General features: G+C 46.7%; 1 protein-coding gene across 1 annotated transcript in view; it reads right to left on the reverse strand.

Annotated features, from left to right (window-relative positions):
• The window catches only part of trappc9 (trafficking protein particle complex subunit 9), a 234861-nt gene that overhangs the window by 68286 nt on the left and 154075 nt on the right, over window positions 1-12500 (reverse strand). Inside the window, exons 20-21 of the mRNA XM_080836474.1 lie at window positions 11299-11464; window positions 8113-8203 (exon numbers count right to left, since the gene is read on the reverse strand). Of these exons, the coding sequence (XP_080692600.1) occupies window positions 8113-8203; window positions 11299-11464 (257 nt within the window). The remainder of the gene's footprint in view (window positions 1-8112; window positions 8204-11298; window positions 11465-12500) is intronic.

The following is a 12500-nucleotide window of genomic DNA, read 5'->3' on the forward strand; positions in this document are numbered from 1 at the left end:
CCGCCACACACACCCGACATACGTACACACACACACCAACTCACTCACTCACTCACTCACTCACTCACTCACTCACTCACTCACTCACTCACTCACTCACTCACTCACTCACTCACTCACTCACTCACTCACTCACTCACTCACTCACTCACTCACTCACTCACTCACTCACTCACTCACTCACTCACTCACTCACTCACTCACTCACTCACTCACTCACTCACACACTCACACACACACACACACACACACACACACACACACACACACACACACACACACACACACACACACACACACACACACACACACACAATCCCTTGAGGCTTTTGACAATAGATCTATGGACTATATGGCTTGGGTTTTGAGTCACCTGGTAAATAAAAAGTCTTCCTCAAAGACAAACAGTAGACTTACTTCCCCCAGTGCAATTTATTTTCCTTCTCTCTGACCCTCAAACAAACACACCAAAACACACCCTCTAGGCAACAGAGATACACACAATGGCGTAATGGACTTCAGATGCAAGCACACACAAACATGGTGTACGGTGCACATGCAAGCACACACACACTGACACACACACAGACAGACACACACAGACAGACAGACAGACAGACAGACAGACAGACAGGACACACACACAGACACACAGACACAGACACAGACACAGACACACACACACACACACACACACACACACACACACACACACACACACAGACACACACACACACACACACACAGACACAGACACACACAGACACACACAGACACACACAGACACACAGAGCGAGCTACAAGGCTGTCTGCAGATGAAAATCCTTTTACGCTGCTTACCACCATTTCCTGAAAGGGTTTAATAAATTCCAAACATTGGCAAAAGCGCCTGTAAACAACTTCTTCCCAACACTGCCTTCAACCCCTCCATTACTTGGACTGCGGGGAAGCTCTGCGCTTCCGTCTGAGGTAAAAGGTTTGGCCATGCAAGAGCTCCCTATTTAGTCCTGATTTATTGCCCCACGTTAAACTCTGAGCTCAGGAGATTCAGAGAGTTTAGATGATCATTTGGCATGTACCTTAGTCTACTCATCGAAGGTCAGTCGTCGCCAGCAGTCTTTTCATTCATTTGTTCATTTTTCAAGTCCGAGGCTGGCGGAATTTGTTTTCAGTAGAGCATGGTAAGCTCGATTCAACAGTAACATCAGACCAAGGCACCGCATTAGACATTAGAACAAGGATCAGCACCTTTAATTTTTGAGAGAAAAAAAATGCGACCGATGATATCATCTTTGTCTTTATCGCTCTCATCATCATCATCATCATTATCATCATCTTCATGCCACCTTTCTTGCATTTTATAAAGGCTTTTCTGTGCTGGCGTCTCTTCTCTTCTCATTTAATGAAAGCAGTTTTCTCCACTCAATCACTCCACCGCCTCTACCAGGCGCCTCGATCCGACCCAAGGAACAAAGTTACGCCCAAACTTCCAGCTGCCGTTTGATGAAAGCCATTTATTGTGATGCGGAGAGGATGATGGCACAGTCGTGAACCCAACACAAATGACATTAGGCAGGATTTCAGCGACCCAACCAGAACTTGTGTAGGGGTGGGGTGGGGTGGGGGAAGGAAAAGAGAGACCATCATCTGTCTGTCTCCTTCACTGTTCTCGTACCTGTTCCCTCCACTACGTTTCTCCTTCCCTCTCTATGACAAGTCAGCTCAGCCGCACCACAAAAGTGAAAATGGGTTTTTAAAAAATCCCAATTTTCCCTCTCCTGGCTAGAATAATGCAACCGCATCCGAAATATCAAACAGATCTCCTGCATGATTAATTAGAATGGCCTTGTCCCACTAGTCCTTTCTATGGGTGATTATGAATCACTGACCTTGGCCTGCTTAAAATAAAATCCATAATTTATTTTTTCCCAAGAAGGGCACATCACCTAAAAGAGTTGGTAAAGACAGTAGGAGCTGTCTTTATTTGCATGAAAGGACATTCTTAATGTATTTCGCAGAGGGGAGCAACTAGTGGACTTAAGGCCCGGAAGGAAGGTAATCAAGGACAGTGGATAAGAGAACTGCTGGCTGAAAAAAGACAGACTAGCCCAGAGACCACTGACATGCACTGCCCTGCTCTACTACCCAGCCGTTTCACCGTGCCTGTCCCCTATGTCCTTTCGTTCCCAGCTCCCCTTTAACTCTGTCACCTCTCTGTACTGTCCCCTGTCTAATCCATTTTTTGACAACAATGGCATAGAAGAAAAAAAAGAAAGAGAGAAAAGTTCCCCCGAGGTCTCCTGCCTGCCGCCACCGCCGCCATTTGTCACTGCTAATTAGCCCAGCCAGCCGCTAACCTTCTGGGAAACAATGGCGAGAAAAAACAGAGGTGGGAAACAGGGGAAGAGAGAGAGGGAAAGAGCGGCAGAGAGCGAGAGAGAGAGAGAGAGAGAGAGAGAGGAAGAGAGAAAGAGAGGGAGAGAGCGGGAGCAGGAGAGGGAAAGAGGGAGAAAGAAAAAGAGAGAGACTGGTACTAGAGAGAAAAAAAAAGGCTGGAGAGAAAGAGAGAGGAAGGGTGAGAAAGTGAAAGCGAGAGCTTTGGGGAGAGAAAAACAGGGGCAAAAAGGAAGCGAGATAAAGCAAGAGTTCCAGAGGAGGAGGTGGCACAGACACAGTGGCTACCTAAGCTGACATGTCTACAGCGGTGTATGCTTTTATTCATATTACTGCTCTCTCCTGATGAAGACGTGCTGAGAGGGTTGCACTGGGCGAGGACTGGAGCCAACACTGAGACTATAGTGCAGCCAGCGTGAAGACAGACACACACATGTGTACACACACACGCACACACACTCACACGGACACACGGACACACACTCACACGCACGCACACACACGCACGCACACGCACACGCACACACACGCACACGCACACGCACGCACACGCACACACAGACGCGTGCACATGCACACACACATTCTCTCTGCTGTCTATTGAAGCATAAATGGCTATGTTCCCCCCATTCAGGCATGTAATGCATAATAATCACCAGCTCAAACCCGCGCCACTTGTCTGCAGATTAGTCTGCAAGTCAGTCTGAAGGTTCCAGTGCCTGCTGGGCTCTGCTGCGAAAGCGACCGAAACTCAATGAAACCATGAATGTCTCACATTTCCTGAAAAGTCTAATGACTTACTTCTGACAAGTTCACCCCCCAACCCCCACTGGCCAACAAGAGCATCTCAAGATTATCCTCAACTTCCCTTCTTTCAGTAGGGCAGGGGAGACTTCTTACTGTAGTCAGGCTGCTGAAGCCTAAACAAACCCTCCCAATCAGATAAATCACGATAACTGGCTCTTCAATTTGAAGTAGTGGTCCTCAAAACAGGGGATTTCACCTATGAAATGTCATTGCTACCTGAAAGGTTGCCATCACAATTGCTGCCAGATTACAGACTTCATATTAGGCTCTCCATCATCAAATGTTGTGCAAGTGGTGTTTAACATTATTCATTCACAAATGAATGGGTCTGCAAGGGACTGGTGTGCGGTTTGAGAAGTGTATGCTTTGACAGTTGAAGGGACTTTTAGGCGGTACTAATATTGACGCCAACATAAGCCCTTTATGATAACTCATGTAAGTATTCATCTACAAAGGCGGCTGTGTTCGTATGTGTGAAAGGAAGCTTTCGTCATGGGACACATTACCTTTTGGGTTCATAATGCCATAGCAGGTGATGTCATCTCCCTAGTGTCTGGGTCTATTTTGGCTATGTCAGACTGATAGGATGCTGCTGGTGTGACATATTTGTAAGCTTCTTTTCATGCACATTAATTGGACCTGTTTGACTAAGATCTACTCTATGAATCCGACATATGACACCTGTTATAACATACATGATCACTGATCCTCATGTTCTTCATAACCAACTTTGAGAAACCTGTCAGGCACACTTTTAGGATATTAAGCCATGTTCTTTGCCTTGCAGCTATTTGATTGGTGTGATAACTGTGTGAGGGGAATTTTAAGCATTCACGACAAATCCAGATGCATACGCAAACATAAGCTGAGAACATCTACACAGACAGAGATCCTATAACTCACCTCCCTAAGAATGTTCATATTAAAATGATAATTAACACTACGACTGACTGGATGATTCAGATTCAGCAAGTGAATCATGTGTGTGTAGACACAACCAGTCTTTACCCCTCTCTCTCTCACACACACACACACACACACACACACACACACACACACACACACACACACACACACACACATTAAGCACTCCTGAAACTCTTCCAAGACAAGTAAAGAGGTTCTTAATAATTATGAGAGGTGATTAAAATGAATAAAACAAACTGTCAACAAGTCACCACACTAACCTATCAGGTGTTCCTTCTTAAAAAGTGATCACAAATGAGAAAATGTCAGGCACTTCAAATAAATGAGCCCTCAGATAATTTCCATGCCGTGCAAATAAAGTCGTAACCCTATCTCTGGCTGCTTAAAACGGGGGGGGGGGGGGGGGGGGGGGGTTCCACTGGTTGCTACGGTAACTGGCAACAGCTAAGGCCTGCTGGGGACAGCCACACAAATGCAGCTCTCACCAAACAATAGGTCTGCTGGAACAAGCCATTTTCTTACTTTTGCGGCAGTAATTTACAAATCACTGGGTTACTGGCATCACTGGCAATAATAACCCAGTATGTCTTTTTGAGTTGGTTTTCTTAGACTAAAGGAGACACACAAAACAAACACGGCAGTCCCAGTTACATTAGCACTACTCGAACTGACCTTGGACCAGCAAACACAGATTGGCATTAGACAGCTGTCCTCAAAGACACAGCATGACAACCATGTTTCTTTTTACATTTGTCTTTATTTATTCATGAATTAATTAAGTCTAGAATGTACTGCTTGTTTATTTTTGAGGGCATATATTAAGGGCCTTTTCACGACTCACTGGCATAGTGTTGACTGCGCTGCTAATGCTGGTGAGCACTTCGTTGTATTGTCCACCATCCTTGATAGTGCAGGTAAACACACTCTAAATGGCCCTCTTGATTCGTGGAGTAATCCTACAACGACGCGCTTGCCTTGTTACACCTTGTTGATAAAAGAGATCAGAGATTTCAGCTTTTATTTTCTTCTCGTTGCGTGCCACAGGTTAATGCCTTGGGAAGAATGGTGTTTTTTCACATTAGACAGAGGGACAGCGTTTGTTTAATTTAGTTTGTTTGTTTGTTTGCTTGGTTTGTTGCATACATTATTATGTTGTCAACAACACTTAAAGCACTTGTCTCTTGACAAATAATATTACTAAGAGAGTTTTTGTAAAAAGCACACATAAACGTATACGTATCACAACAGTGAACCTTTACAATGTGGTAACATTTTAAAATCATCTACAATTCAACTTTTAGCATTTGGTGTCTCAGATCTCTATGCTGTCAATCATCAAATACCCTCCTTTGAAATCCAGAGAGATTTTGTCAATTTTCACTTTCCTTGATTATGTCTCTGCTTTGATCAAAAGTTCCGTTCCCATCTCACCTCAACCGTGAGGGAAAACATTTAAAAATTAGATTTTAAATGTTTAACATATATTTATATGTATTCCCTAGACATCAACTCCACAAGTTCTTCAAACAAAAGTAATACAAATTAAACAGAAGGAGGACAAATTGATAAAAAGGGAAGAAAAAAACAGAATTACCCTGATTAAAACCTCCTGAAACTAGCATCTTAATTTTAATTAATGAATAAGAACTGAGCATAGCTTCAAAATGAACCATTAACAATGTCTTCAGTTAAACACGAAGGAATATACAGTGCCATTACATGAATATTTATAGCATAACGCCACCCCACAATAACCACAATACAGGTATAACTATGTTACTACATTGTAGTAAATGGTGTAACAAGACTTGATCTCCTCTGAATCACCACCGCTAGGCTAATTAACTTACATTCACAAGTGCACAACAACCTTCCAGATTCCTACATTCGCTCTATACTTGTGACTTCCTAAACAATGCAGAAGATCAACAAAAGGCCCTCAGAAAGCCCTAATTCAACAGGGGCGGGTCCTCCTGAAGCACCACTTACTATGTGCAAGCCAGTTTAAACGGCAGTCATGCTTAAATAAATGCCACATGGAAAGAATTTTGCGTGTATGTGTTAATGAATGTCTTAGTAAGTGTGTGTGTGTGTGTGTGTGTGTGTGTGTGTGTGTGTGTGTGTGTGTAGAGGAATCACCCTGTTAATCATCTGAGGCCCTGGGAGATCCCATGGCATTTGAAGCATCCGGCGGGCTATAATGACTCTGCCATCCTTAGGGGGAAAAGGCTGGAGGAGGCTGGGTAATTGAGGCAGTGATATCCAGCCGCAGCACTGTCGATAGAGGCCACGCTATGTTGCTGCCAGAAATTAGCAGCGTGCTTATGGAGAAATCCACACAACCACACACACACACACACACACACACACACACACACACACACACACACACACACATAGCCACACACACAACCACACACACAACCACACACACACACACAACCACACACACACACACACACACACACACACACACACACATAGCCACACACACAACCACACACACAACCACACACACACACACACACACACACACACACACACACACACACACACAGCACAACCAATTCAGGGACAGTGCCACAGAAAACTAGTGAGCCTTCGGCTAACGTCCCAAACAGCTAAATACAAACTTAATGGACCACACCGCCATTAAGGAATGGGATCTGTTTACGGCATGTGACAGAAAGGTGACGTTCTTACAGCCTAGTGTCAAAAGCAGAACTGAAAATCTGCCAACTGAGCCAGGCTCCAAAGACAGCGAAATGAACAGGGAGGAGGGATTTTTATTTTTGGCGGAAAAAAGCCTGTATTAAAATAAAGAAATAAATTGGTGTGAAAAGAACCTGTTTTGAGATGCAGTCTGCCAACACCTGGAGAGGGACAGGGTAAAATTAGAAACGGGCTCAGGGCTTTGATCCTGGTGTCTGTGCTCGTGTCTGTGCCCAACAAACCCACCGCTGTGAGGACGGGCGGACGGGCGGAGCGGCCCAGATGGCTGCCCATCCTCGAACCTACCAGCCTCGCGCTCTCTTCTTTTTCCATGTCTGTATGTCTCATTCCATAACACTTGTCTCATTTCTTGAAACCTCTCTGCGTGTCTGTCGCTCCCCTCTCTCGGCTTTCTCAATGTGCCTCTCTCGCGTTCTTTCTCCTCTGATGACTAGCCATGTTCCTATCACTTCCCTCTTTGTTTATCCCTTTGCATTTCTCTACTTCTCAAAGCCTCTTCCCCCCTTCCCTATTTCCCCTTCCCCTCTCTTCCCTCCTCTCTCCTGTGGGCCGATACAGAGAGAGAGAGAGAGAGTCCTGAGACTAATTAAAGGAGAGGTCCGCTCATCTTGTAGACACGTCCGAGGCTGCTCCACAAACATCCCCTGCGTGGCCGGCACAGCGGCCTCTGCTACAAGACCCTGCTCAGGGGGTGGGGGGCTCTCTCAACCAGGGCCGAGAACTCCTAATGAATGCAAATCACAAACATGGCTTGAGACCATAGGCGGCTGCCATCACACCAGCCCCCCTCATATAGACACACACACACACACACACACACACACACAGACACACACAAATTGCCCGGGGTGCCTCCGTCTGTTTTGGAAGACCAAAAAAAAAAACACTTGCAACCTATGGGAGGCAACGAGCTGCTGCTGTTGCCTTGACACCAGTTCCACCCTGCCTCTTGACAAATCATGACAGTGGCCGCTGCATCCGCTGCCTGTCAATCATTCCCAAGACGCTACATGAGACACAGGAGACACAGAAGGATGGAGGTAGACGACAGCATGAGGCATCCCTCTCCACTCATCTCTGACTGGGGGGGGGGGGGGGGGGTGGGTTCTGGAGGCACCAGTGCTGGTTGTACCCACTGATGTTGTTAGTGCCCACGGCGGAGCAGGAAGGGGTGTGGGTGGGCAGAGAGGCGAGGGGTGGTGGGGTGGGATGGGAGGTGGGAGTTAGACTGATGCCGGCGTGGGCACTTACCCCACTGTAGAGGCGCCAGCTGCAGATGGTCGAGCACCAGCTGGTTGAGCACGCCCTCCACACTGGCTTCGCCCTGGCGCAGCAGAGACGGGTGGGCATGGGTTAAGGACACATCAATGTCAAGAGAATGGATAAACACATAAACACACACACACACACACACACACACACACACACACACACACACACACACACACACACACACACACACACACACACACACACACACACACACACACACACACACACACACACACACACACACACACACACACACACAAGAAAGCAAGTGCTCAAACAGCCACATGAGAACAAACACCCACACAAACACAAATGCATGAGTAGAAAAGGCAAAAAATAACAGATGCCAAAAACAAGGACAAAAAAACACAACGCTGTCATAATGTGTGAAAGACTGATAGAAGCAGAACTAACAGAAGTAAAAAGAAACTCATGAAAACATGCAGAATCTCAAATGAGACAAATGATAACCTTTTAACAACCTGTTGATACAGCCTACTCTATTCCCTCGACACACATGCCAACGGGCTTGTCGTACTTCCAACTGCAGCAAAGCTACAGGGGTAAAGACGTCAAAGCTTTAGTCATCTTGTGATTACATGATTGAGGAAATGAGAGGGAAACATTTCAAAGAACAAGAAAAGAGCATTGCATTGCCAAAGTATAATTAGACACATCGCAGAGGCCTGGCCTGGCGGAGCCGTCTCTTTTGATACGTTGGTGGAGTCACTGGAGAGAAGAGAGCCAGAGCACGCCAGGAGGGGGGCTGGAGGCTGCTGGGAGAGAGAGCAGAGGAGGCTGCACACAATGTGCCAAGACTTCTGAGTCTCTCTCTCTCTCTCTCTCTCTCTCTCTCTCTCTCAGTATGTGTGTGCGTGTTTGTGTGTGTGTGTGTGTGAGTACCACAAAAACACTGTAAATACCTCTGGCACATTCTCACTTGTGTGATCTGAACACCAGCAAAAAAAGACACACAGAGTGACATGCACCCAACCACACACATGCACGCACACACGTACGCAGACACGCACACACAAACGTGAAAATCATGTCAAACACCCCAGCTCCTACAGGTGTACAGCCATATGACATAATCACTATGGTCCTGCAGCTAGAATGCCAATTAAATTTGATCACCACGGACAGCTGGGCAGTAAGCTGTGTGTCTGGGGTCTCAGCTCTGGCACCTTGAAGAACTAACTGAACTGACATCTTAGCCAAGAGAGACCTCCGTCAGGAGAACCTACAGGGTCTGGATAGAATACTGGATGTATGATAGATAGAAAGTATGAGGAGAGCATTCTTCTTTTGGACAATTAGGCTATGGATTGGAAAAAAAGGTTCCCTTTGGGTGTTTTATGGCTGTAAGTACCTACTGCGGGAAGAGGGAACCATTTGACAAACACAAAAAGGTTTTATGTGGACCCTTCAAACAGAAGAGGTGAAATTTTCATGCATTCAACAACCCAAACATCAAACATCGGAGGCCGAACAAGTCAACTCCTGCCTCTTCATTTCAAAGGAGCTCTATACAAACGCAACTGCTTTTATGATCAGTTGATTTCATTCTCTTGTTGCAGGGGTAAAATGACTGATCTCGCCTCATGCAGCCATCCACAGTCGGGCTTCAGTGATCAAAGCCTATGGCCACAGCACTGGCTCCCATCCCTGCACGTCTCCATTTGCATAAATATTATCTGGCTCTGCCTAGATGCTTTCCCAGGTCAGATACCTCAGGAAAAGAAGTCCGAGACCTCGGCAACTAGCCATTTATGGAGCAGGGAGGCTGTTAGGGGTGAGACAAACAAGCCTGTAATATGTGGCTATGGCTCAGAGTCCTGATCTGCATCCCACACAAGACTAGAGTGGTGTGGATGCATATTGGCCACCCACACACACCTACGTCTATGTAACCCCCCCCCCCCCCCAAACACGCTCTCTCTCTCTCTCTCTCTCTCCCTCCCTCTCTAATACACACACACACACCGCATTAGACGCTTGGGCCCATTTTCTTTCAGAGTTTCAGATTTCCACAATAATTGTGGATAATTCCAACAGGTCTGCCTGAATGGCTGTTTGCGCAGTGTATGCCCACTCATCATGATTGTGTGTGTGTGTGTGTGTGTTTGCCGCTCTTTCTGCCAGCACTGCATCCATCTGTTCTGTCGATGCGTTTATAATGTGCAGCTTTTTTCATGTCAGGTGAACCTGTATTTACATGTTTATATAACACATGGCACCCTGGTGTGTGTGTGTGTGTGTGTGTGTGTGTGTGTGTGTGTGTGTGTGTGTGAAATGCACAAATATATTAATTGATATGCACATTCCATCTGTTTCGTTCCTTTTTAAACACTATTTCTGGCCATGTTAGGAGCCATTTCAGCTGTCACCAACACATCTTAAAACAGGCAGCCCACGGATTACTGTGGCAAAATGCCAAAACTTGGACTCCTGCTTACTCCGGTAATGCCCAGGGTCCCGTAGAAACAGAGTCCTTGAGGCAGACATCAGGATGACCAGAGGGGGTTCCATCAATGACTCCTTAGGCTGTTTGGACAGGATCCTTAAGCCAGATATTGGTATCTGAAAATACAACTGAGCCAATAGTACAACTCCAATGGCCTCCCTACACCTGTATCAATGGACTACCTACACCTGTATCAATGGACTTCCTACACCTGTATCAATGGACTACCTACACCTGTATCAATGGACCCCCTATAAGTGTATCAATGGCCCCCCTACACCAAATGTGGAGATGGTATCACAAACACGCACATTCACAAACCCACTTTTCAGTGAATGTGGTGCAAACAAAAATACACTCACATAATGTTAAAGGTGGCGGAGACAGTGTACATCTAAGGGGACACACAGACACAGACACACACAAATACAGATAGGGTTTGATCAAAAACGCTCTGGAGCCCAAAACACACAGCATACGTGTCCACATATGCTGCAGGAAAGAGCTGAGCACAGCCCAGGACACACAGCAGATGCTGCGTCCAGATGCTGGCTACTATTCAGCCCAACTGGGACACACACACACTTTCACACAGGCACAGGCACAGGCAGAGGCAGAGGCACAGGCACAGGCACACACACACACACACACACACACACACACACACACACACACACACACACACACACAAAGGATATGATGCTCCAGTGGATGTTGAGGGTGCTATTGATGAGCCTGCCCTGGGCATGCAGCCTCTGTTCCTCCAGCTGCCGGGGGCTGGTGAAGTGCTCCTGGTCACTCGGGTCCTCCACACGCGGGACCAGCACGTTCTCAAAGGCAAACTTATCCACCTGGATGGCCATTCTGAGACAGAGACAGAAACAGAGACAGAGAGAGAGAGAAACAGAGAGAGAAAGACAGAGACAGAGAGAGAGACAGACACAGAGGACAGGACAAATATTAACAACCCGGAGATATATGCAGTATATGAATCTTTTGATATTTTTTTCTGAGTGTTGAATGTTTGTGTGTGTGTCTGTGTGTGTGCGTGTGTGTGTGTGTGTGCATATGAGTATATGATTGGACTTGACACAAATTGAAAAAGATGTATCGCTGACATTTCCACTTATCTGTGAGCACATCCCTGGTATAAATATATAAAGCAGATCTGATTTTGTGAAAGGATCACTTCTTTGCCAGGGAAGAAACACACACACACACACACACACACACACACACACACACATACCTACTGATAGCAGCGATAGTAATAACCTCAATTTTAGTCCCCTCTTTAGGCTGTCAAGCATCCATAAGCACCAATGATGGGACTTAAGGATAGGGGCGGAGGAGGAGAGAAGAGGAGAGGAGAGGGGAGGGGTGGAGGAGAGGAGAGGAGAGGGGAGGAGAGGATTGGGCGGAGGAGAGGAAAGGAGAGGGGTGGAGAGGAAAGGAGGAGGTGAGGAGAGGAGAGGATAGGGGCAGAGGAGAGGAGAGGGGAGGAGGAGAGGAAAGGAGGAGGTGAGGAGAGGAGAGGATAGGGGCAGAGGAGAGGGGAGGAGAGGGGAGGAGAGGGGAGGAGGAGATGAGAGGAGAGGGGAGGAGAGGATTGGGCGGAGGAGAGGAAAGGAGGAGGTGAGGAGAGGAGAGGAGAGGGTAGGAGGAGAGGAGAGGAGAGGGGAGGATAGGGGCGGAGGAGAAGAGAGGATGGGGGAGAGGAAAGGAGAGGATAGGGGGGGAGGAGAGGAGAGGAGAGGGGGGGAGGAGAGAAGAGGAGAGGAGTGTTGCATCTAAAATGACAAACATTCACAAAACACACACATAACCACACACACCTTTGGCAGAGATTGACAGGCATGTCACTTCCTGTGTAAGTTACAGTTGGCCCTAGGAGTTCAGG

Source organism: Sprattus sprattus (assembly GCF_963457725.1).
Source record: "Sprattus sprattus genome assembly, chromosome: 4".
NCBI lineage: Eukaryota > Metazoa > Chordata > Actinopteri > Clupeiformes > Clupeidae > Sprattus > Sprattus sprattus.